At 39.8% G+C, this 26,139-nt stretch overlaps 3 protein-coding genes across 4 annotated transcripts in view; 1 reads left to right on the top strand and 2 right to left on the bottom strand.

The window, feature by feature from the left end:
• Nucleotides 1-2,911: 2,911 nt before the first annotated feature.
• On the bottom strand, nucleotides 2,912-15,457 carry COMMD2 (COMM domain containing 2). 2 transcript variants are annotated; one of them, XM_060099545.1, is made up of 5 exons: nucleotides 15,333-15,457; nucleotides 15,117-15,236; nucleotides 14,410-14,492; nucleotides 11,118-11,291; nucleotides 2,912-6,927 (listed from the first exon to the last, which is right to left on the bottom strand). In XM_060099545.1, exons 1-5 carry the CDS (start codon nucleotides 15,397-15,399, stop codon nucleotides 6,730-6,732), a joined length of 642 nt encoding a protein of 213 aa, XP_059955528.1. In that variant the 5' UTR covers nucleotides 15,400-15,457; the 3' UTR covers nucleotides 2,912-6,729. The 2 variants fall into 2 exon arrangements, with proteins under 2 accessions (XP_059955528.1, XP_059955529.1); XM_060099546.1 differs by having other exon boundaries at nucleotides 15,159-15,236.
• A 102-nt stretch (nucleotides 15,458-15,559) lies between these two features.
• The window catches only part of RNF13 (ring finger protein 13), a 214,792-nt gene continuing 204,212 nt past the window's right edge, over nucleotides 15,560-26,139 (top strand). Inside the window, exons 1-2 of the mRNA XM_060099540.1 lie at nucleotides 15,560-15,773; nucleotides 16,124-16,296. The gene's annotated coding sequence lies outside the window, so the exon portion shown is untranslated. The remainder of the gene's footprint in view (nucleotides 15,774-16,123; nucleotides 16,297-26,139) is intronic.
• Nucleotides 22,598-26,139, bottom strand: part of ANKUB1 (ankyrin repeat and ubiquitin domain containing 1) — a 40,024-nt gene continuing 36,482 nt past the window's right edge. The window contains exon 6 of the mRNA XM_060100273.1: nucleotides 22,598-22,727. Coding sequence (XP_059956256.1) covers nucleotides 22,598-22,727 — 130 coding nt within the window. The remainder of the gene's footprint in view (nucleotides 22,728-26,139) is intronic.

The raw sequence follows: 26,139 nt of genomic DNA, 5'->3' as shown, positions 1-26,139 counted from the left end.
CAGGCAGATTCATAACCACTGTGCCACCAGGGAAGCCCCCGGGTATAACTTTTGAATTAGGCTAGAAATAAAATGCTCAGTTCACTGGAGAATCACTCTACTGATAACTGGCTAGGAAGAAATTGCTTTCAGACTTTTCTAACTTTTAACTGGGAAGGTAATTTTAAAAAGCCATCATTGTAGAAAATACATTATTGAATCTGTCAGAGGTTCTTTTACAAACATTAGAAAATAAAATGCAACAGATTAATTCCATAGGGAGACCAGGAATAAGACTCAATCAAATACCGGAAAAAGCAAGGGCATATCCATACAATGAAATATTATTCAGTCATAAAAAATGCATAAAGTACTGATACATGCTACATACAACATGAACCTTGAAAACACTATGCGAAGTGAAAGAAGCCAGACACAAAAAGCCATATATTGTATAATTCGACGTATACAAAGTGTCCAGAAGAGGCAAGTCCACAGAAAGCAGATGAGTGGTTGCCAGGGGCTGGAGGGAGGAGGAAAGGGAGAGGGACTGCTAGTGGATATGGGTTTCTTTCTGGAGTGATGAAAACGTTCTCTAATCAGATACTGGTGAGAGTTGCACAACTTTGTGAATATTCTAAAACCCACTGAATTGCATTTTGAGAGGGTGATTTTTTTTTTTTTTTTTTTTTTTTGCGGTACGCGGGCCTCTCACTGCCGTGGCCCCTCCCATTGCGGAGCACAGGCTCCGGACGCGCAGGCTCAGCGGCCATGGCTCACGGGCCCAGCCGCTCCGCGGCATGTGGGATCTTCCCGGACCGGGGCACGAACCCATGTCCCCTGCATCGGCAGGCGGACTCTCAACCACTGCGCCACCAGCGAAGCCCTGAAAGGGTGAATTTTATGTTATGTGAATTATTTCTCAAAAAAAATTTTTTTTTAATGGGAGGGAGGAGGCTTAAGAGATTTGGCATGAAAAGAAATTGTTCTAAGGGCCTAAGAAAGGCACGGAATTTGGTTTTTATGTCTAAGCAAAGAATGGAACAAAAAAGCATAGGATAGAATACCCCATAATTACACCCTTAGGGTCTAAACATTAAAAAAAAAAAAAGCTTTTAATTACACTGCTTATATTGTGAGACAAATCATCTTCGCCTTTTTGGAAAGTATATGGTGACTCACTCATTTATTTTTTTTAGGTACTCAAAACATCGTCTACAACCTTTTTTATGTCTTTTAGTCTATGCATTGTTACAACAGCCTAGCTGCAAATCAAGTAATTTTATTATGTTGCAGCACTTACACTCACTTGAGCTTTGTAAGAACTTTTTATTTGGAATAAAAGCTTATGGTTTGCAGACCATGCCAGGAAACCATATCCTAACCACCTATACTTGTTCCAATGAAACTCAAAGACTTCCCTGGATTTTCTTTTCCTCATTCTCTGAATTTTAATCTGTGTCTTTTTAGCCTTTGAGTTAACTGAGAAGCCTTTTCGTTCTGTGAACTAAGCACATTCCTTCAAAACCACAGGCATCCACTTCTCATTGGATTTATGACAATCACAACATTGGCATGCAGGTATTAAAAAAACTCAATTTGCTTTTCCCATCACACCTCTGGTTACCTCAGGGAACCCCTCTTCAGTGGAAAAGGGGTAAAGATAATTCCTGTCATCCAAACCATGTCCAAGTACTCCACAGTATTCTGCAACGAACTGTCCTTTCTTCTGTACGTTTCTACAGCTCTAGCCATTGAGTAATATTAAAAGTTTTGCTCTCCAGAAGAAGGTGGAGTTTCAAAGAAAAGTGGTTCCAACAGACAGCTTCCCTTCCCTTCTTCAGAAGAGCCCCCTTAGGATACTCCTTTCTGCAGCCTGATGAGTTTATGAATTAAACTATTTTCAAGGATGGAATGGCCTGAGAGCATTCTAAACTTTAGGACTTCACCCTTTGTTCGACACACAACATGGGTTATTCTGAGTATTTAATAAATATTTAATGCAGTGGAGTCAGAACCTTCGTAAAAAAAAAAAGAGCTAGAAAAGGTTTTAAAATTTGCTTTGTTTTCCTATCAGCACAATGTCATACATAAATGGGTGGATTATACCTCAAAGTAAAAGAGTAAAGAGTAAGAAAAATTGGGCTTCCCTGGTGGCACAGTGGTTGAGAGTCCGCCTGCCGATGCAGGGGATGTGGGTTCGTGCCCCGGTCCGGGAAGATCCCACATGCCGCGGAGCGGCTGGGCCCGTGAGCCATGGCCGCTGAGCCTGCGCGTCCGGAGCCTGTGCTCCGCGACAGGAGAGGCCACAACAGTGAGAGGCCCGCGTACCGCAAAAAAAAAAAAAAAAAAAAAAAAGAGTAAGAAAAATTAAGAATAAAAGAGGTAAAAGCTCTCACATGGTTTGTGAGAAAGGGCAAACATCCTTTTCTTGGCGTTGCCTCTCTTTTTTAGCTGATGGTTGGGCAGACTGTTCTGCAGAAGATATGGTAACTGCAGGAGAGGAAAATGAAAATTGTAGTCTTTGCAACTAAAAAATATCAATTTAGGTGCAAGTATAATAAAAGTGCATGGCCTCCCACTGTGATAGCCACATAATTAGCAATATTTCTAATGATTACATAATTTACACTATAATTATTTAAAAAATTATCTTATAAAAAGTTATTTGGGTTTAAAATGGCAACCTGATAGAAGCCAAGTTTCAAAATACATTAATGTGGATATTTGTATTCCTGATGCTCCTTTTTACTTTAGGTTCATTAAGGACATAAAATTACTTTTCCTATATTTCCCCGTTATGGTTAAGTAGAATCTTATGGACTCGTGGCTACCAAACATAATTAAGTCATTTGAGTTCCTGAGCAGAGAGGACTGGAGTTATACAAACATAAAACGAAGAGCCATTAGTATTCAGTGATTGAATCACTAAATATATATATTTTATTGCCATAAAGTACATCATTTTCTCATCTCGAAGTAGTACATACTATTTTGCAAAGCTGAGAAATAATGGGTTTCTTCTGCTTTTATAATTAAAACATTGCTTTTGAAGTTTGTAAAGCTCACTGAAGTAACCACATTAATGGTGAAGCTGGGCTTGCTTGTTTTGTTTTTAAGGAAAGTATTTAGGTTTGAACATAACGGTCATGGTGGTTTTAAAAACAAATATATTTAAACTAGAGGCAATGTAGTATGATACCATTTTTACCAAAATATTTTCTACCATTAATGAAAGAAAGGAAAAGGGATGACAGTAACCTATTACTATGGAAACTGTGGAAGGGTAAGCTAAAGAGAGACTTAAACATATATTAAAAAAAAAATGTAGAGAAGAGTGCATACATTATAGCAGGAAGATTTTATACAGCAGCTGACAGATCTTCCTGACCATGAAGGCTATGAGAAACTACAAAGAAGTATTATGTGTTTTCTCCTGGAGATTAAAAACAACTCCACTTAGATATAATATTACCTAGAAAAAGAGACCTGGCTTAGCTAGTATCTTGAGATTCCCATGCTTCTTTCACTGGTGTGGAGAAAAAAAGACAGAAAAAAGGGACTCTAGACCAAGCGTATAGATAAAACCTTCAGCTTGTCTACCTGAGTCTTATGGGGACTAGGCAGTTTTGAAGAGTTGAGTTTTCTGGAGAGTTATATGTATATCATTCTAAGAATTAAAATTTTCGATAAAGGTACTACTAAAAATGTATTTAAATTCCCTCTTTTTTCTTCCTTTAGACTTCAAAAAAAATTTTTAATATGGGTTATTCAAACTCAGTATAGAAATCAGGTAACATTTTCTGTTTCTTAAATAGAGTATATGAGACAGAATTCAAGGCTACAAAATAATGAGATCCTTAGTCTACACGAGTATTTTCTAAAGCCCAATACTATGCTAAACATTCTATATATGTGGTCTCATTTGGTCTCTACAAGCCAATGAGATAGGTGTTATTACTCCTATTGTAAAGATGAAGAAAACAAGGCTTTGGGAATTTATCAAGGACCCAAAAGAAGCCACAGAGCCTAAAATTCAAACCCTTTTGTCCAGTTCCAAAGACTGACCTCTTAACCTTCTCATAGGATTATATACTAAAGGGCCACATACTGCTATAAATTTTAAGGGCTCCCACACATGCATCCCTTACACACACTTATGATTTTTCAAACTTTCCTTGGTATCAGGTTCTCACTTTTCAGTTTTCAAAGAAGTATATTTTCTTCTTATGGTATCCCTACCACTTTTCTAGTTTGCTGCTTTATATTTACCTAAGCTTGGAAATATCAAGAACAAAACAAGCTCATGGAATTTTGTGAAACACAAAGGAGACTTCCAATGGGTGAAGTATATGTAGACTTTGTGATTATACATATTGATTATTTCTTACTCACAGCTCTGTTCTGAGAGATGAGATGTTACTATTCTGGCTTTGAGACATAAAAGCTATTAAACTAGTCTAAACATGCATCAGCAAATCCTAAAAAATTAGCATACTCATAATCCAAAATGTTTTAACAAACATTTAGACAGTTACAGATGGAAAGGAACATCCCAGAGTCAAGAAACCTGGTCATATATGAGAGTAGAATAGTGACTGCATCTGCAGAAAATATGTTCATATACAAGTTACAAAAAAATCAAATGTGCCATAAAACAAACAAGGCAGAGGAATGCATAAGGGTGTGGAGTGTCCAAACAAGAAAAGGAAGAGGCTCATTAGACGGTCTGTAAAAAAAAACGTGAGTCCCAGATTCAAAAGGAAATTAGGAGACTGCTCCCAACTCACTCTGGCCCAAAAAGGCAAAAAAGGCAGAACATCAGAAAGAATAACAAAGTACAGCCAAAGGAGACCAGGGGAGTTTGATACAGATAAAAAAAAAGACTAACATGTGCTTTGTTGTTTTGCTTGGGGTAAGAACAGTGGATATGGAGAAAGAAGAAAGGTTGCCCTAAGGAGACACAGGGATATTATTTCAATCTTGGCTGGAGTCAGCCCTGCTTATCTCCCACCAAATGCGGACAAATAAGAAGCCTCACAGAGCTATTTTCATCATATAAGCTTGGCAGGCATGTTGCTTTTAAACCTGATGACATATGCTACTATTTCATGTAATATATAAAGTTTCCTTTTGTTTGTGAGGTTGTTAATATGAAAGCTTCATTAATCAAGTTATCACTATAATTAAAAATTATCTGATTATAGTTTGCTAATATCTGATATTATAGGGAAAAGGGTGACCCAGATGCCTGCAGGGGGATGATGGGTGGCAATATCAATTGTGCTTTTCTTCCACTGGCCTCTGTTTCCTGCTGGGCTCTCCTTTAAGAGAAAGAAGAAACATGATGTCACTCTGACCTGAAAATCTCTAACTCTTAGAAGGCCAAGTATTGGTAGAGCTTAGAGTACAGTTTAGAGTCTGACGTTTCTAAAGAACTTCCTGAGTTGCTGCATGGGATGAGATTCTCAGAATAAGGTCTTGGCTAGATATTTAAGACTGAACCCCAGTTTCTACTCTTCCATATAACTTTCTCCTTAAGGCTGTTACTCATTAAGCCTCCTTGTGTCTCCTTAAGTTTCCCTGTGTCCCTGTACTCTACGAGGCCGACCTGACACATCAGCATCTAAATGTTTCAGGCTAACAGCTTATAGTTACCCACTAAAAAGCAGAACAAAACAAAAATCAAGTTTGTAAGGAAGAAGGGATATTTGCTTGGAATGTAGTAAACATGGCCTCTCTTTGCTCTCTTTATACTTTATTCGAACAGAATTATAAAATGTGACTATAATTTATATCCAGATAATTAAGAATTGATTACATTATGTCTGCATCCATTGTTTATAAATGTAAATGACAGTGTATCTCTTAGATGCTTTGGATAATAGGGGGAAAAAAGTAGTCCTTAATAAAATGCAATATATTCACACAAATTTGAGTACTATTTAAGCTTATTAGCCATGGCAACTTAAACTTAAGCGACATGGTAAATACTATATTCACAGGCAAAGAAAAATTGCAAGAACCGCCTAAATACAGCATTAAAAAAGTTTATATTCACTTCCAACTATTCTGTGGCTGTTAACATCATGGGGTGCTTTTTTTTTTGCGGTACGTGGGCCTCTCACTGTTGTGGCCTCTCCTGTTGTGGAGCACAGGCTCCAGACGCGCAGGCTCAGCGGCCATGGCTCACGGGCCTAGCCGCTCCGTGACATATGGGATCCTCCTGGACCGGGGCACGAACCCGTGTCCCCTGCATCGGCAGGCGGACTCTCAACCACTGTGCCACCAGGGAAGCCCTCATGGGGTGCTTTTAAAGGTCAAAAACATTAAACTGTCTAGGAATATTCTGAATAGTAATAGCATTACATTGTGAACTTTACTGTCAAATTTAGGTCAATAAGAAGGAATATAATAAAGTTAAGTAGTCAGAAGAAGTATCAAAAAAAGTACAGTCATTTATATATACAGAAGATTTGAACAGTATAGATTCACTTCCAGTTGATTCAATCCTATTTACACATTTAAAATACAAAATACATCTTAATTGTCAAGAAGCTGACCACATTTAGCACCAGGAAAGGAAATTTACTTAGCCTTTGATCATGACCTCAGTATCTTCACACAGGAAAAGAAATGTTATGAAATCTCTATGTATTTATCACTATCAATTAAAAAATTTATTTTGAAAAGTAACTGCTGCATATCATCAATTCACAAGTGATTCTAAGGGAAGAAAACAAGTTGGGACTACTTGATATTGCGCACAACTCTCCTACAGTGGTTTGTTTTCATCTCTTCCAAGGCTTGTTCCAATTGCTGAACCAAATGAAGCAGGGTGGCTGGGTCTGTCTGCAGAACTTGGGTGTTGTGATCTCCATTCTGATTAAGGTGTAGCTTTATAGTCACTGATGGTTTCATCTGTTGCCTGAGGCTTCTGCTTGCAAGCTTGATTTTAAATGGAATAAGAGCATAAGGACTATTTAATAATCATGCTAAACATATAATAATTACATTATAGCATACATAAAAATCTACTTTCAGATGAATCACAGACTTCAAAAAGAAAAGTAAACTTTAAAACCTTTGGAAAGAGGGACTTCCCTGGTGGCGCAGTGGTTAAGAATCCGCCTGTCAATACAGGGAACACAGGTTCGAGCCCTGGTCCAGGAAGATCCCACATGCCACGGAGCAATTAAGCCCGTGCGCCACAACTACTGAAGCCTGCGTGCCTAGAGCCCATGCCCTGCAACAAGAGAAGCCACCGCAATGAGAAGCCCGTGCACCGCAATGAAGAGTAGCCCCCGCTCGCCACAACTAGAGAAAGCCCGCGCGCAGCAACAAAGACCCAAGGCAGCCAAAGATAAATAAATAAAATAAATTTATATAAAAAAACCCCAAACCTTTGGGAAAAAAAAAAGAAACTAGAATGTATAGTCAATCAGGATGTATAGTCTGCATGGAAGGGTTTCTTAAACATGATATAAAAAAAAAAATAAAGAAAAAAATGGATACATTGAGCAATCATTAAAATTTCTTCGAAGGATACCTAAAAATGGTGGAAAAACAAGCCACAAACTGAGAAAAGATATTTTGTAACACATACAAACAAACAAACAAAAGTTAGTATCAAGAATGTATGAAGAACTGCTCTGATTTAATACAAACCCCACAAAACCAAGAAAAAATTGTACAGAGACCTATCCAAGCACTCTGCAGAAGTAACACAAATAGATAAACATAGGAAATATGTTCAACTTTATTAGAAATCAGTAAAATGGCCAATAAAATCGTAAGATACTGTTTATCTGACTTGCAAGAATTAGAAACCTATCCATACGGAGCACTGTAAAGTGATGGTAATGAAAACTCTCATCCACTGCTGGTGAGACTGATGACAAAATCACTTTGGAAAACGTATACATTACCAGCAATTCCACTCCTAGGTATTTACCTTAAACTCTTACACATATACACATATTCATAATAGTATTTGCTTCCAAGAGTCCAAAACTAGACAAACCTCAAATATTCTTTAACAACAGAATGGATAAATTGAGAATATTCACACAGTGAAATGCTTACTAAATGACAGCAAAAAGAAGTGAACTACAGCAACGTGAATTGTCATGAATAAATCTAAAAAGAAAACGTTCAATCAAAAAAGCAAGTTGTAGGGCTTCCCTGGTGGCACAGTGGTTAAGAATCTGCCTGCCAATGCAGGGGACACGGGTTCAAGCCCTGGTCCGGGAAGATCCCACATGGCGCGGAGCAACTAAGCCCGTGAGCCACATCTGTTGAGCCCGTATGCCGCAACTACTGAAGCCCGCGTGCCTGGAGCCCATGCTCCACAACAAGAGAAGCCACCTGAGCACCGCAACGAAGAGTAGACCCCGCTCACCGCAACTAGAGAAAGCCCGCATGCAGCAATGAAGACCCCAACATAACCAAAAATAAAAAAAGACAAACAAAAAAAAGCAAGTTGCAGAAGAATACATGAAAATCTAAAAACTATACAGTCTAGTGAAAACATATACATTAAAAAAACTATAAAGAAAAGATTAACAGAAAATTCAGGATAATGGTTACCCTTAGGGGCCTGGGAGGGGGTTGTAATTTGGGGAGGGTGATTCAAAGGTACTGAATGACAGTACTACAGGATAAAGAACAGTAGCCCACAAAGTTTTTCTTTCCACAAAGTTCTTGATATGGACTTATTTTTTTAATGGGGATGAAATTCTGTCCTTCTCCCTGTAAAAATAACAGCAGCAACTTTAAAAGGACCAGCCCTAAAGGTAACATTCTCCTGCACTGGTCTCATTCAATGCATTCAATTTATTGATGTTATTTAACAAGTGCTGGCAATTTATGAAGTATGGGAAATGCTTCTATTAGAAACTAACTTATGATGATTCATTTATTTCCCATCAGCAACTGCACAATAATTAGCTGGTAACTATCCATTTGCTACCAGTCTCCATGAGATGAGTCAGCTACTCAAAAATGAAAGGTTCTATATCCTGTTACTAGTTTCCTAGCCATTTATCTGGTCTTCATCTGACAAGACTTCTTCTCTTCCTTCCTTGCTGGAGCTCAGTAAATCCACTAGTTCCCTGAGTAGCTCTTTTAGCCCTTAAATACACCTCACCACATGGCAATATTCATTCAATATACCCTCAACATTAAACTGTATTAGTCCTTGCAGTAACACAGCAATTCAAACTCATTTTACTGGGCAAATGAACTCTCTTGAGTCTAATTTTAGAAATTTCAATTGCCTAAGTTTCTAACTTCTAAAAATGTCTTAATAATGGAAAAACTCAAAGCAAATCAATAAAGCCAAAAAAAGAACCTCTAAGGGCTACTGGAACCCAAAAGTCAGAAGCTATCTCCACATAAGAGAGGGATACAAGATAAACTAGTGCTGAAGTTCATGAACATGACCATCCCCAAATATCCTCCACCTGGTTATAAGAGGACTTAAACATAAAGGCATAACCACAGTGATCTCTTCCTCCCCGTGAGCCCTACAGGAGTTGCTGCTTCTTAGGTCTCCAAGAGCGTAAACTGTATCAAGTTCTTTGCTGTAGCCACACCACTTGGCACGTGATAGGTGTACAAGAAATATTTAATAAATAACACGGTTAAGAAGCTGCTGACCACCTCTCCTTATTTATATTCAGTACTGAATGCCTATGTGTCAGGCATTGTGTTGGAGACACAGTAGTGAACAAGACACAGCACCTACTGTCAAGGAGCCTATAATCTGTTTATAGTCTCTCCTGTGTCAATATATATTCAAGCACTCAACACACTGGGATATAATTGCTAAACTCTAACTGAATTTCTATAACCTACCTGGGCCATTCAAATGAGGAAGAATCCATTATTACAGCAGTTTACAAACGTTATTGCACATTACAATTACCTGGGTGACAGGGGAGCTTTAAAAAATCCTGATACCCAGGGCGAACTCCACACCAATAAATCAGAACCTCGAGGGTAGGACAGAGACATCAGAATTTTGGAAGTTCCCTGGGTTATTCCAGTGTGCGATCACGTCTGGGAACTAGGGATCTGGCCCACATATTCGTCTGTTCATTCCCACATCCATGTGGGCCTTTACAACTTATGCTGTCTCCTCTGTCAAGAACGTTACCCTGGTTTTCTCTATCCATTCATTTCTCTGAAATGTCACCTCCTCTTCTGGAAGCTTTTCTGGATCATGCCAGTGTTCGCTGAACTACCTGAGCTATACAGCTTTTTTGAAATACTCAGCTGTACCGTCATTTATACAATTCTATTCTCTTTTCCTCTCCAGAACCGTATTGCACAACTATCTTTAATTACTAGTTATTTTGAGAACACGAATATCCCTAACCAGGTAACATCTTTCCCAGCTGAGAAAGTGTCTTACACTTCTTTTGTGTCCCAAAGCATTCAGAGCAGCTCTGATTAGAGCTGATTAGTGAGTGGATGACATTCAGCAAACATCTATTAACTAACTTATCTGTCACTGCTTGAGAAAGGGCTTCACGTGATAGTCTGAAATATCCCTTTTGGTTATTTATGTGGCTTTAAAAACAACCCAATCTCACAAAAAGAAGGCAGACACAGAAGAATATTTACTGAATCATTCCATGTATAGAAAGTTAAAGAGCAGGAAAAAGTAATCTGTGCATCAGAAGTCTGGACACTAGTTACCTTTGAAAAGAAGGATGGGGAAGTAATTGGTAGGAAGCAAGGAGGATGCTTCTGAGGTGCTGGTGAGTGTTGGTTTCCTGAGTGTTTTCACCCCATAGTCCATTGGGCTGTATACTGACCTGTGTACTTTTTTACATATGTGTTTTATTTAGACAGGAAGTTCTTAAAAAGCTAAGCACCACTTTAAAAATATGGATAGCCACCTGCTTTTCCAAATAACCTATTTCTTATAAACTTCATAAGTTAAACCAATGTGAACACATGAAAAATATAAGAAAATGAACTATTCGGGAAATGGTCTAAAAATGAACATTAAAAAACTAAAGTTTCAAACCAGAGTTTGGTTAAGATGGTAAAGAATACAAGAAGCTTCAGGACATAAACGTAAAATAAATCTTATATTCTATTTCAGGTTTAAACAAAAATAGTCATACCTGTACATCTAGTCTCCATTCAAGGCTGTGGTAACTGGGAAGGTCTGGTGCCAGTTCACTCAAGATAGTTCTGATCTCTTTTCTGTTGTCCAGATAAAGCTGAAGCAACAATTTGTTCAATTCCTCAGAGAATCCAAGAACAAAAACTGAGTCTTGGAAATCCAGTTCAGAAATCTAAAAGTGAATCGAGTTTAACAGAACATCAAAATTTATTTTTGTCTAGGAAATGCTGAAATACTGGATATATGCAAAAGAATATGAAATCCCTTAATTCTTTTCTGTCTAGTAAAAGAAATAACACTCCTTAGTAAAAGGCAACCCTTGCCCACTATTCCAGATTCCGAGTTTCTGATACATAAAAATAAGCAACAAAAACAAAAATAAACTAGTGGGACTATTTCAAATTAAAAAGCTTCTGGGGGCTTCCCTGGTGGCACAGTGGATAAGAATCTGCCTGCCAATGCAGGGGACACAGGTTCAATCCCTGGTCCAGGAAGATCCCACATGCTGCAGAGCAACTAAGCCCGTGTGCCACAACTACTGAGCCTGCGCTCTAGAGCCCATAAGCCACAACTACTGAAGCCTGCGTGCCTAGAGCCCACGCTCCGCAACAAGAGAAGCCACTGCAATGAGAAGCCCACGCACCACAATGAAGAGTAGCCCCCACTCACCGCAACTAGAGAAAGCCTGTGCACAGCAATGAAGGCCCAACGTGGCCAAAAATAAATAAATAAATAAATAAATTTATAATAAAAAATAAAAATAAAAAAACAAAAAGCTTCTGCAGGGCAAAGGAAAGCATCAACAAAATAAAAAGGCAACCTACTGAATGAGAGAAAATATTTGCAAATCATATATCTGATAAAGGGTTCATATCCAAAAATATAAAGAACTCATATAATTCAATAGCCAAAAAACCAAACAATTCGATTAAAAAATGGGCAGAAGATCTGAATACACATTTTCCAAATAACACATACAGATGGCCAACAGGTACATGAAAAAGATGCTCAACATCATTAATCATCAGGGAAATGCAAATCAAAATCACAATGAGATATCATCTCACACCTGTTGGAATGGCTCTTATCAGAAAGAAAACAGGTAACAAGTGTTGGCAATGTGGAGAAAAGGGAACCCTCTTGCACTGCTGGTGGGAATGTAACTTGGTGCAGCCACCATGGAGAACAGTAATGGAGGGTCCTCAAAAATTAAAAATCAAACTGCCACATGATCCAGCAATTCTACTTCTGGGTATTTATCCAAAGAAAACAAAAACCCTAACTTGAACAGATACATGTGCCGCCATGTTCACTGCATCACTGTTTACAATAGCTAAGATAAGGAAACAAACTCATTGTCCATCAATGGATGAATGGATAAAGAAATTGTAGCATATATACACAATGGAATATTATCCACCATAAGAAAAAATTAAAGAGTAAAATCTTGCCATTTGCAACAACATGGATGGAACTCAAGGGCATTATGCTAATTAGAGAAAGGAATACTGTATGATCTCTCTTACATGTCAAATCTTAAAAAACAAAAACAAAAAACCCACCAAGGTCATAGATACAGAGAACAGACTGGTGGTTGCCAGAGGCAGGGAGTAGGAGGTGGGATGGGAGAAATAGGTGAATGGTGTCAAAAGACTTTAAAAAAAAAAAAACCATAGTGAGAGAATGAGGGCTCCTGGTTTGGGTAGGTCCTAGTGGGATACTCAGATGCTGACTGGACACAAAGAAATCATATATTTGGCCAGGAAAGGGAGCTGGGAGAGAAGGGCATGGAGTCACAGTTTTGCTGTCCAATGGTTCAGCATTACTGGGGACCAATCCTAACACTGGCACTGACCCTCAATAGGATAAAAGGAAGCTGCCAACAGCAGACTTGTTTTTACTCTCTTATTGGATGATTGAAGTGAGGAGGGGATAAAAAGGTAGAGAAAGCACAGTCTTTCTCTTTGCTCCTCTTCCTTTCATTGTATTCACCTCAGCCACTTTAACACTCTACTTTCCTTGCTCTTTTCCAATTTCTGCATACCACCCTTTCTTTTTCAGGTTTGTTAACATCACTAGACTTGTTTCTGTTTATAATAGCATAGGCTTGTGTATTTTATCCCTTCAACAAATATTTTCTGAGATCCTACTGTGGGATAGGTCTTGTGCTAGGAAGACAGAGCTGAACAAAACAAACAGGCTCATTGCCTTTGTGGAGGAGATTATAGTCCTTGGGGCTGGGCAGGTTAGGTTAGCTGACCAATCACACCAGGTCGTCTGTCAGAAGATTCAGGTTGACTAAACAGAAGAGCAAGAGGCTAGAGATCTATTCTCAGGAGAAGAGCTGCCAGGAAAGCTCTGGATAGGGCCAGAAAGGATTGCTTAGGGCAGCAAAAATGAGTTCCCCATATCAATTAATGGAACATGGATTTATGGGACAGGGCGTTTGCTGTGGACCACCTCTAAGTGTAGTATTTTAGGAAGCCTGACAAAAGGGATCTATAAAATAAATTTTTAATGTAGTTGTTCATAACCACTCAAATAATCTAACTGTTAGGGTGAAAACAACTCAAGTAAGCCACACTGCATCTTTTATCACTTCCTGCATTAGGATTCACTATCAAAATGTTGAGCCTCTAGTGTAGTTTCCCAAATTTGCCTGATCTTAAGAATCACTTGAAGCACCTTGGGAAAAGATTAATTCTCAAGCCCCTCCTCTGGAAAGCCTGATTCAATAGGTTTGAGGTAGGAACCGGGAATCTAGTTAACAAGGGTCACTCGTGATTCTTACAGAAAGGTAAATCTGAGATACGGTAGAATGGATAATATGTAAATTAAGCCCTATGCAGCCACCTGTAATTTTTCAGATATTTTTTTCTATTAGGAGCATGAAGAAACAAATACTGGTACAAGATCCCTCAGCTAGTATTAAGGAAGGGGAAACTAACACTTAAAAAAAAATGGGAAAAATTTTCTCAATTCTCCACCAAGCTATATACTGCTAATATGCAAAAAATTAAATCATTTCATTCTCCCTCCTCTTGGGATACATACTATAGTATATGGTTTAATAACATGCAGAATTAGAGGCAATTCTAATTTATACTGACAAGAGGTATTCATGCCAGCAGATCACATTATGGTCAGATTGCTTAGGCATGACTTCACTAAATCCATTATAAACCAGTAACAACATTACTGAAATGAGCAGATGCTGCCAGGACTGACGTAGAGTATACTGAACCTCCTCAAGGTCCTGCTAATACAAAACAGTCCACAAAAGCCCTTACCATGAGCTTTGAACTTTCAGTGAGGAGGTGTATTAATCCTTCCACACCATGTTGGACAGTGTCACTACTCACGCTGAGTTTTCCTGAAAAAAGAGGAAAAATGAGCAAATAAATTATGTGGTATTTATTCTTTTATTCAAACTCTAAAGAGTAAATGTTATCTATTATTCCATGTTTTCAAACACTGCAATTATTATAAAAAATAATTACTTGGTAATAGCCTCCTGTTCATTCTCCACTCCCAGCCAAATGCCTTCAGTATTTCCCACCATGTAACCTTTACAAAAACAGACCAGTGGAGACAATACCAGGCGCACAGTCCTTCAATTGAGTGCACCGCTACTTCAAGCCTGGCAGAAGGGACAATAACAGAAACCGTCCCTCGTCCATCGGGGTAAAAATCCTTCAGCAAAAGTAGATGTCTGAACAACTAATAATAACCAAACACTTGTATATTTATGGTTCACCCAGCTATTCCACACACTTGGATGCAGGTAAGCATCACAGTATTCTGGCAGATGGTATTATGTCCATTAACACGTCAGGAAATCGACTTAATACAAGCTTTTAAAAACTCACAATACTTAGGGGACGGGCAGGATTTGCTCCCTGACTGAAGAGCCCTTCTGCTTTTATTCTGCCACAATGGGAATAAGACCTTTAGAGTCCCAATAACCCCTTCCCCTCCAGGGGGACAGAGAACGCACTTCTCCGTGCAGTTTTCAGCGCTGTGCCTCCCCCCTGCTTACTCGCAGCGCCTTCGTAGATCTTGGGGTTCGAGCCACGCCTCAGGAACTCTACCGCAATTCGCCCAAACTCAGCGACCACTGCAACGGAAGCCAGGAGACCCTTAGCACCGGGCGCTCCCACCGATCCCCTCCCCAGACCGCAGAGCACCACCCTCCGCCGCCGGGCCCCCTGACCCGCGCTGTCCACTTGCGGCAGGAAGGCCAGGTGCTCCTTGTGCTCCTCCGACAGGTCCAGCAGCATCTTCTCCGGCTGGCCGATTTCACCCCGCAGCGCTAACCCCGCCCTCGCCACTTCCGGGTCCTGAGTCCAAGCGTAAAAAGGCTCCGGCGTCTCAGCGTTCTGAGCTTTCGGTTCCGGCTTACCGTCGTCCTACACCCAAATTCCTTCCGCGGCGCGGACTGGGATGAGAGGATTCTTCAGTTCGCCAGTCGGTTGTAGCCTGCCGGTTGTAGAATGCTATGCTCTAAGAAAGATGAAAAAAGTTTAAAATTCGACACGCGCCCCCTCCCCCGTGGAGCTTACATTAATAATATCAATAGCTAACATTTATTAAGCACTATGTCAGGAACTGTTCTTACATTTAACTTATTTAGAGTTCACAAGAACCTTATGAGGTAAGTACCATTATTGTTCCCATTAGAGATAAGGAAACTGAGAGGTCAAACAGTTGAAAGTAACTTTTTGTGTGTGTGTGTGGTACGCGGGCCTCTCACTGTTATGGCCTCTCCCGTTGCGGAGCACAGGCTCCGGACGCGCAGGCTCAGCGGCCATGGCTCACGGGCCCAGCCGCTCCGCGGCATGTGGGATCTTCCCGGACCGGGGCACGAACCCGCGTCCCCTGCATTGGCAGGCAGACTCTCAACCACTGCGCCACCAGGGAAGCCCGAAAGTAACTTTCATAGAGCTATTAGTTTGTACAGAGCTGTTGTATATGTTATCTTACTTGATTTATCTTATTTAATAGGCTCAATAGCCATGACATCGTTTGTACGGTGCGGGCCATCGTTTGTACAGATGAAGAAGCCAAGCTCCAAGGACTATGTCATAAGCCAGTGACAGAGCTGGAAGGAGAAGGTCAGAGCCCTTGATCACCTGCTCCAAAACCCATCATTCTGCACAGCAGGCTGAAAGCTGAAGGTTGGTAACAATTTCTGTGAGTGATTATAAACTAGGATAAAGACAATGAGGAGGAGGAAGACGACGACTACGCTTGTCTTTATTTTTATGTGTTGGGGGCAGTGTGAGAATTTGGTTCCTTTACCAACTCGCTCTTCTCACCTGTTGTGGTGCAAATATAAGAGACTACAGAATGGCTAATTGATAGTCTTCAAATCTCACTGTCTTGGTGGGGGAAAGCATGGGGGAAAAGAGAGAGAGAGACAGAGAGAGACTTCACATCTACAGTTGTTATATCTAGGGATATAGATAGAAAGCTGTCTATCTATACACCAAGCTTTCTATACTCCATGTCTCCTTAGCAGAAGTGAAAACTGGAAGAGTTTTTCAGCTGTGCTCTCTGTGTCTACCTCAATCCTTACATCTGACTGAAACTGAAATTGTTTCCCATAGTGGGGCACAGAAAGGCAGGTCTTTAAACTTGTTAGTTAGGTCTTGAAGCAGCATTTGCAGAGAGACCCCAATTCTTACTTAGACTATGTTGCAGATCAGCAAAAATGGCATTTTCTGAAGAAGATTTTATACATACATTATGGAGAAAATGTCCATTATATATAGGGAATAAGGAATGCCGAAATGAATTTACAAATAGGTGTAATATTATGCCAATATAAAATAGCATTTCTTCCCTGTGATCTCAGGGACTGAAGTGGGAGAGAAGGTGGGGGCGGGGCAGGGGTGAAAGTAGGAAATAAGGATTAACAGAATGGGGTGGTCAAGGAAGTTGGTCAAAAAGCCAAGTTATAGCTGGGGGAACCAGCCTGGGAGTTAAAACTTCCTAGGATAATGTACAGAGTGACTTTCTGTTACCAAATGTTATGTAGTTGTTTAGAGGTAATTACCTGAGTGAAAAGTCAAAAGTCTAGGTTCCAGATCTGACTCTGACTCTCTCTATCTGTAGGGCCTCCAACAAGTTATTCTTATATGTTATACACTTAACCTCTTCATTTGTAAAATGGGTATTTTAATGATGACTGTCCTTCTGTGCCATGCAGGGCTGCTATGATGCTCAGATGAATTAATAAATTCATATTAAGAAATTGATTTTGATGATCAAATTAAACAATAAATTAGCATTAACAAATGATTTGTTAACTGAAACATTTATATTTTATAGGAGCAGATTTTGTGTACACAGGTCGTTGAGCATTCCATGAGCATGATCATCCTAAAATCCATTCATTTAATATAACAAATATTTATAGAGCAATGACTCAAAGCTCAAGCATATGCTATGCCTTGGCAACTTAGAGATGAATAAAACACTGTTCGTGCCTTCTAGGAGATGATAGTAAAGTAAAGGAGACGGTCAAGTAATCTGAATACAGTGTGATGAGTGATAATACCCGAGGAAGGAGCAAAATGACCTGGAGCAAAGAGAAGGTGACACTTAACTTTGATTTAAATAAGATTCAGGTTTAGAATAAATGTCCCATGGTATCCTGTCTATGCTAATAATAGTGCTTTACAACTGTATAATATTATAAGAAAATGAGATCTTAATGTCACTTCATGCTATCTTACTAGGGCTAAAGTGAAGAAAGGATAAATACTCTGTAATTTTTCAGTTGATTCTGGCAAGGAACAAGGCTTCCTATCAATTGTCTTCTCACATTTTCTCCTTATCATCCTCCACCTCCTTTTTTTCCTCTCATATTTCCCCATATTTCTTTCTTCTTCATAGACACTCCTGCCCCAGAATCTTTGCACCAGGCATCTCCTTGGTTATGTTTTCAATGATACATAAAATAGTATCGTCTCTTGCAAGGAATCTCAGTTCGATTCAGCACACTGTCAAGGGGAAGGAAGCATGGTGACACCTATCACTCACATGAATTGCCCTCTCATGAGTCTGAGGCTGCTGTCAAATGCATGAATTAGCTCCTGAATTTTTTTTTCATTATTTTAGTTAACTTTTTCAGCTGGATGATAAAATGCATACAGAAAAGGATACAAATTTTTTAAAAATACTTCTTGTTGAATTTCCTCAAATTGAACACATCTGTTAACCCAGATCAAGAAATAGAATGTTACCAGTACCCCAGAACCTTTGCTGTGCCCTGTTCCAGTCACTGTCCCCTCTTGCTGTCTCTACAATGAACTAATACCTATATACATGCTGCCTTACAACATCTCTTTGGTATCATCTTTGTATTTTCCTTTGTATTAACCTTCTATGTGCCCCAACCCCATAATATCAAACTAAAGTTTGATATCAAACTAAATATCAAATATCAAACTAAAGTCATTTTTTAAAATGAGATTTAGATTTTAGGTGCTTCTGACTATTGTAACAGAATCTATGTTAAAAATCTTCCTAGCAAATAGCATCAAAAATATGCAATATTTAAGAAAACAATACGTGATTTGTAAGACCTTTACACCAAAAACTAAAAATCATTGATGAGAGAAATCATGGAAGACTTAAATGGGGACATATACTATGGATAGGTAAATATATTGTGGGCTATAATATTCACTATTATTAAGATGTCAGTTGTGACCAATCAAAATACCAACAGGCTTTTTTATAGAGACCGACAGGTTTATTTTTAAAAAATCTACTTGGAAGTTCAAAGGACTGAGAATAGCCAAAACAAAGTAGGAAAAAGGACAAAGTTATTCATACTACCTGATTTCAAGGCCCACAGTAAAGCTATAGTAATTAAGACAGTGTGGTTTTAGTATAAGGAAAAATAAATAGGCCAATGGAATGGAATAGAGAGTTTGGAAATAGATCCATACATATATTGTAAATTGATTTTTGACAAAGGTACCAAGGTATTCAATGAAGGGAAGGAACTTTCAACAACTTGTACTAGAACAATTTGATAAACTTATGGAAAAGAATTCTGACTCTCACCTCACATAACACACACAAAAATAATTAAGGATGGATTATAGACCTAACATAAGGGCTAAAACTGTGAAACTTCTAGAAGAAAACAAGAATATCTTCATGAATGTGGGGTAGGCAGAGATTTCTTAAGAGAGGAAGCAGAGAGCATGAACCATAAAAGAAAAAAAATGATAAATTGTACTTCATTAGAGTTAAAAACTTTCATTATCAAAAGATACCATTGGGCCTCCCTGGTGGCGCAGTGGTTAAGAGTCTGCCTGCCGATGCAGGGGATACGGGTTCGTGCCCCGGTCTGGGAGGATCCCATATGCCGCGGAGCGGCTGGGCCCGTGAGCCATGGCCGCTGGGCCTGCGCATCCGGAGCCTGTGCTCCGCAACGGGAGAGGCCACAACAGTGAGAGGCCCGCATACCGCAAAAAAAAAAAAAAAAAAAAAAAAGATACCATTAATAAAATGAAAAAGAGAGCCACAGATTGGGAAAATATATTTGCAATACATGTATCTGACAAAGAACTTGCGGGACTTCCCTGGTGGTGCAGTGGTTAAGAATCCGCCTGCCAATACAGGGGACACTGGTTTGATCCCTGGTTCAGGAAGATCCCACATGCTGCGGAGCAACTAAGCCCATGCGCCACAACTACTGAAGCCTGCACTCTAGAATCCAACTACTGAGCCCAAGTGCAGGCAAAAATAAACCAACTTGTATCATGAGTATATTGAAATCTCTGATAAACCAATAATTAAAAGATAAACAACACAATTTTTTAAATTTTATTTATTTATTTTTGGCTGCGTTGGGTCTTCCTTGCTGCGCACGGCTTTCTCTAGTTGGGGTGAGCGGGGGCCGCTCTTCATTTTGGTGCATGGGCTTCTCATTGCGGTAGCTTCTCTTGTTGCAGAGCACGGGCTCTAGGCACGTGGGCTTCAGTAGTTGTGGCACGTGGGCTTAGTTGCTCCACGGCATGTGGGATCTTCCTGGACCAGGGCTCGAACCTGTGTCCCCTGCATTGGCAGGCGGATTCTTAACCACTACACCACCAGGAAAGCACCACAATTTTTTAAACAGACAAAAAACCTGAGTTGACACTTCACAAAAGAAAATGTACAAATGGCCAATAAGCACACAAAAAACATTCAATATTATTAGTTATTAAGGAAATGCAAATTAAAACCACGAAATGTCATTGCAAACCCACTAGAATAACTAAAAATCAAAAGTATTAATAATACCAAATTTTGATGGGTCTGTGAAGCAACCAGAATACTTGTATATTGTTAGTGGAAGTGTAAAACTGTAATACCACTTTGGAGAACTGTTAGGTAGTTTCTTATAATGTTAAATGTACATTTACTCCATTACCTAACAATTCCACACCTAGGTGTTTGCCCAAAAGAAAGGAAAGCATATGTCCAGAAAAAGACCTTTACAGTAATGTTTAAAGCAGCTTTATTCACAATATCACAAAACTGAAGCAACCCAAAGGTACATACATTTGAATAAATTATGGTGTGCCTACACAATGGAATGCTACTCAATAGTAAAAAAAGATCTACGGAAGACTTGTATGGAAGAAGTACAAATATTGGAGTTATTAGACCTGTACTCTAAAATAACTATGAATAATAATGTCCAAAACATTAGATGACAGATAAAGTATTTAATCAGAGAAGTAGAAACTGTCAAGAAATTAACAAATTAGAAAGCAAATATACAATATAAAGAATAAACAAAAGATTCATTGTAGAAAACTAGTAAAATTGGAAAAATCATTACAAGACTGACTATTCATGACAAAAATAAAATAGGGCAAAAGATACAAATATCAGGAATGAAAAAAGGGATATGACTACATAGAGAAAAAAGAAAACATTGTACTACTAATACATACAACAATGTAAATGAGTCTCAAAAGATTAAGTTGAGCAAAATAACCCAGACATAAAAGTAAACAACTATATGATTCCTTTAATTGGGAAATGTTATGCATGGAGGTAGAAATCTGAATAGCAGGAATTCCTGGTGGTGCAGTGGTTACGAATCCGCCTGCCAATACAGGGGACATGGGTTCGAGCCCTGGTCCAGTAAGATCCCACATGCTGCAGAGCAACTAAGCCCGTGCACTGCAAATACTGAGCCTGCGCTCTAGAGCCCATGAGCCACAACTACTGAGCTCACGTGCCACAACTACTGAAGCCCGTGCGCCTAGAGCCTGTGCTCCACAAGAGAAGGCACCGTGATGAGAAGCCCGTGCACCACAAAGAAGAGTAGCCCCTGCTCGCCACAATTAAAGAAAGCCTGCACGCAGCAACGAAGACCCAATGCAGCCAAAAATAAATAAATAAAATAAATAAATTTATTAAAAAAAAAGAAATCAGAATAGCAGGTGTCTATATGGATTAAGATAGACTTAGATAGGAGCCTGAAGGAACTTTCTGGGGTAATAGAAGTGTTCACATCTTGATTGCTGTTAGTTACACAGATGTATATATTTGTTAAAGCTGTTGATTTAAGATCTTTGCAATTTACTGTATGAAAACTCTACCTCAATTTTTTTTTTATAAATTTATTTTTTTCATTTTTATTTTTGGCTGCATTGGGTCTTTGTTGCTGTGCACAGTCTTTCTCTAGTTGTGGCATGCAGGCTTCTCGTTGCGGTGGCTTCTCTTGTTGTGGAGCACAGACTGTAGGCACACAGGCTTCAGTAGTTGCAGCACATGGGCTCAGTAGTTGTGGCTCGTGGGCTCTAGAGCACAGGCTCAGTAATTGTGGCACACGGGCTTAGGTGCTCCGCAGCATGTGGGATCTTCCTGGACCAGGGCTCGAACCTGTGACCCCTGCATTGGCAGGCGGATTCTTAACCACTGTGCCACCAGGGAAGCCCTCTACCTCAATTTTTAAAAATTAATAGTAAGCAGTGTTTTAGCAGAAATTCAAAAGATGTCTGAGACCAGTATTAGACTTAGATGGTATTTATAACTCTCCTAGGGACTTGCCCTATATAGAATTCTTTTAAATTAATTTTTTACTATGTATGGTTTAAAAAACAAAAAGTATTTTTATAAATCCCAGGAAAGCAAAAAAAAGAGAAAGTAAACATTCTTGCTCATGTCCTTGTTTCCCACCTTCCCAGTTGCCCTACCCTGTTGACAACTACTATTCTTAGTTTCTTATGAATTCTTCCTCAGACTCTTTATGCAAAAACAAATGCCCTAAATTTTCACTTTGCGTGATGGAGTCCAAGAAAACATGGTGTTAAACGTTAAATAACCTGTTGATAGTCGTGTAGCATCAGAACTGTTATTAGAAATTCCGGCATTAGAACTGTTATTAGAAATGTTAGCATTAGAACTAGAAGTTCTATTTGACCAGGTCTTCACCCAAACTGGGATTGTCATGACTTTTCAAAGCAAAATTTCCGGAGGATTTTCACACGCTGTCAGGCCTCCTTGGGTAGTCAGGTTAGAAATGCTCTTTTTCGCTAGGACTCTTGCTATTCCTAACTGCTGAAGCCATCGTTTCTCTTTAAAGGCACTGTAAGAAAACAGAACATAATTTATAAGGAGGTCCTTTCTTGTCCCCATTTATAGCTAAAATGATGGAAATCTTTAGGTTGATTTTGTAACTGTGGCTAATTTATCTTGTCATATGAGGAGGTAAAATAGGAAAGAGGAATCTTTCTAAAACCAGTTCCTTGTGAAGCAGTGGGAGTGATATTTTCCCAAGGCAATACCGGAAGCTTAGCACCCGCAGCTAGAAATAGAAAGCCACTCAATGTCATAGAATTCTCTGGGTTGAAACTTTTTTTTTTTTTTTTTTTGGCTGCGCTGCGCAGCTTGTGGGATCTTAGTTCCCCGACCAGGGATTGAACCCTGGCCACGGTAGTGAAAGCCCAGAATCCTAACCACTAGGCCATCAGGGAACTCCCAAACCTTTTTCTAACTATTCCCCCAGGCACCCCTATACATACTGACCTGTTCTCCCTCTCCTCCTTTCCCACCACAAATACATTCTTTCATTGGTAAGATATTAGATATTTTGATAGCCTTTAACTGAAATGCAATGAAACAACATTTTGTGATAGTTATTCTCTGGCTGTATACTAACAAAGACATACATTTGAATATGATTGCTCCTACTCTGTAGAATGCGAATGTGGTTTACTACAGGGGGGGGTTTACATTTCCTTGAATGTTGGGGTCCTCTGAGATTTTATCCTTTGTCCTCCTCTCTCTCTGCACCCTCACGGGGAGGCTTTATTTACTAATTGCTTCAACTCCCATATTCATGACTGCCAAGTCACAACCTTTCTGAAAAGATGCATATCTCCCATTATCAAATAAAATCATTTGATAATTGGACATCCCACAGACACTTCCAATTTACATGTCTTTTATCTTCTTCCTAAACTTGTCCCTTTCAGTATCCTTGTTCTAACACAGTGATGTTGCTCTTCTCACCATCTCCGAAGCCAGAAACAAGACTCATTCCTCCTCTGTCCACCACTAAGCCCAATTAGTGATGACATTTTGTAGATTATTCCTCAGAAATATCTGTCATATTTGGCCTTTCCCCTCTTCCCCAACGACTGCTGTTCCAGTCCAGGTCTTTATTGCCTCTTGTTTCTCCTATTGCAAAGTCTCCTAACCCTATTGTCGTCCTTCCACACCCTTAGTATTACTTACTTCCAGTGACTCTTCTACACATCTCCACCAGATTTGTCTTTAAAAATAAACAAAAGCTGATTACGTGATTTGTTTGATAAAAAAGAACTTCTGTGATCTTCCTACTTACTTCCTCCCCCATGGAAAAATATAAGAAGCAAACTGTCCACTTGGACCCACAAAATGCCTCTCAATGTAGGTGTAATTTACCTTGCCGGTCTCATCTCCAGCCAGTTCCTCCCTATCCCCTAAAATGCCTTTTGCAAATCCACTTACTTTCCTGAAAACTAAATTTCTTTCTTACCCTTTCACAAAACAGTGTCTTAGACCATGTAGCCACCTTTACCTGGCTCCTTTCTGTGACCACCACCCCTTTCGTGTGGAAAGTCTCATAGATTTAAAGGGCTTTCACTCAATCTATTAGGAGCAACCTTGCGTAAAAATACCTTAGTGTTTCAAACATTTGAACTAGTTCCAAGTCTGGCTGATTCAACTTTAATCTTCTGGATTAACTCCTTGCTTTACCTCAATGGCTGTGTCTCCTTGGGCCCCCTAAATGGAGTTAACTCATCAACGCTGTCCATATATTCAAGTCCTATGCCCTAAGGAAATCACTCAGACACCTTTAGCCTTTCTCCTTTCTATCCCACCCGAATTGATTTAAAGTCCTCTCTCTCCTTTTCTGTTGCATACGTAGCCCCTCCCTAAGCTTAGTGCTTGTCTTGATTCTCTCCCTGGCATTTGAACTCTGGCTTTTCTGTGTTTATTCAAAAACTGTTTATTGAGCACTTACTATATGTTGTTAAAAAACAAAATTCAACTGAGTAAATTTGAAGATATAATTTGCTTTAGTCAATGATTCGTGAGTCAGGCAGCATCCTGTGTGGGAAACAGAAAGGAGCTCCGAAGAGCTGAATAATATGGGAGACTTTTATAGGCAGAAGGCGTCAGGGACAAGGAAAGAGCCATTACCTCATCTTTCTTTGGGGGATGGCAGGGTTTTATCAGATAGATTACCTTACTAGTGCTGACCAGGAAATTCCAGATTAACTGTTTTAAGACTAGGAGAGAGGTTGACATTGCAATTAGGTTAGGTATTAAGTCTTGGTTTGCTGATGTGGGGCTTAAAACAAGGGACTCCATTTTGGGCCTATTGTCTCTTTTTTTAGCAATACCAAGCACTGTTCTATGTGCTGAAGAAACAAAGAGTGAACAAAACACACAAGGTCCCTGCCTTCATGGAACTTAGATTCTAGTGGGGAGGCAAATACACAAATAGAAAGCTAAAATAATACTGTGATGGCTCTGTGAATAAAAATAAGACAGGGTTGGCAGGAGGGGGTACAAGCCGGCACCTCCCAGGTCAGTTTTTTCTCTAACAGCCTCTGCCTCTTTGCCAGCCCAGACCCCCCTGAATGTGTGAAAGCCGCCTAACTTAGGCATTTTGTCCTTGAGTCATCATTTTCTGGGTTCCTGGAACATACCCGGGAAAGCCAAATGTGGTTACATCAGTCTGGCATGCAAAGACAACAAGCATACTCATCAACAGGGTTGCCTTGCTACAGCATCATTTTGCTTCCATCAACTGGGCTCTCGCTTGGACTCTGTGAACACTAGGCCCTGCTGCAAATATGTCTGTAAGCTCCTGGGAAGACCTGGGGTTTCCTATAGCTGTCCGTATCTCTCTAAAGAGCACTATGGGCAGTGCTGCTTCAGCAGTGGCTGGGAGTTTCTGTGAGCCCAGAACCTCACCCCTGCTTTGATTATCTCCAAAGACAAGAGTCCTTGCATCCACCCTGCCCCTCATTCCTCATTATATGCAATCTACCACCACATCCTATCAATTTCTTTCTTATATTTGTCTCCAACCCATCTGCTTCTCTCCATGCCTCCTATAGTGCAGTCTCCCACCATCTCTGCCCTTGCCTCCTATCTGGACTTCCAGAATCCATTCTTGTTCTCCTACACTGAAGCCAAAGTGGTCTTAAAAAATCCAAAGCTGGGGCTTCCCTGGTGGCGCAGTGGTTGAGAGTCCGCTTGCCGATGCAGGGGACATGGGTTTGTGCCCCGGTCCTGGAAGATCCCACATGCGGAGCAGCTGGGCCCGTGAGCCATGGCCACTGAGCCTGCGCATCCGGAGCCTGTGCTCCGCAACGGGAGAGGCCACAACAGTGAGAGACCCTCGAACCGTAAAAAACAAACAAACAAAAATCCAAAGCTGATCAGGTCAAACCGTTCAATGCTCTCTCCTTGCGTTTGGGTAAAATAGCCCAGGTCTTCTT

Source organism: Mesoplodon densirostris, chromosome 5, assembly GCF_025265405.1.
Source record: "Mesoplodon densirostris isolate mMesDen1 chromosome 5, mMesDen1 primary haplotype, whole genome shotgun sequence".
NCBI classification, from domain to species: Eukaryota; Metazoa; Chordata; class Mammalia; order Artiodactyla; family Ziphiidae; genus Mesoplodon; species Mesoplodon densirostris.
The sequence above is the reverse complement of the archived record's forward strand: the minus strand, read 5'-3'. Positions and strand labels throughout refer to the sequence as shown.

Coding starts and splice junctions, on each gene's coding strand:
- COMMD2 (XM_060099545.1), bottom strand. CDS start 15,399: ATGCTGCTGGACCTGTCGGAGGAGCACAAGGAGCACCTGGCCTTCCTG. Junction 15,237..15,332: donor GCCGCAAGTGGACAGCGCGG/GTCAGGGGGCCC, acceptor CTTCCGTTGCAG/TGGTCGCTGAGTTTGGGCGA. Junction 6,928..11,117: donor AATGGAGACTAGATGTACAG/GTATGACTATTT, acceptor TTTAAAATCAAG/CTTGCAAGCAGAAGCCTCAG.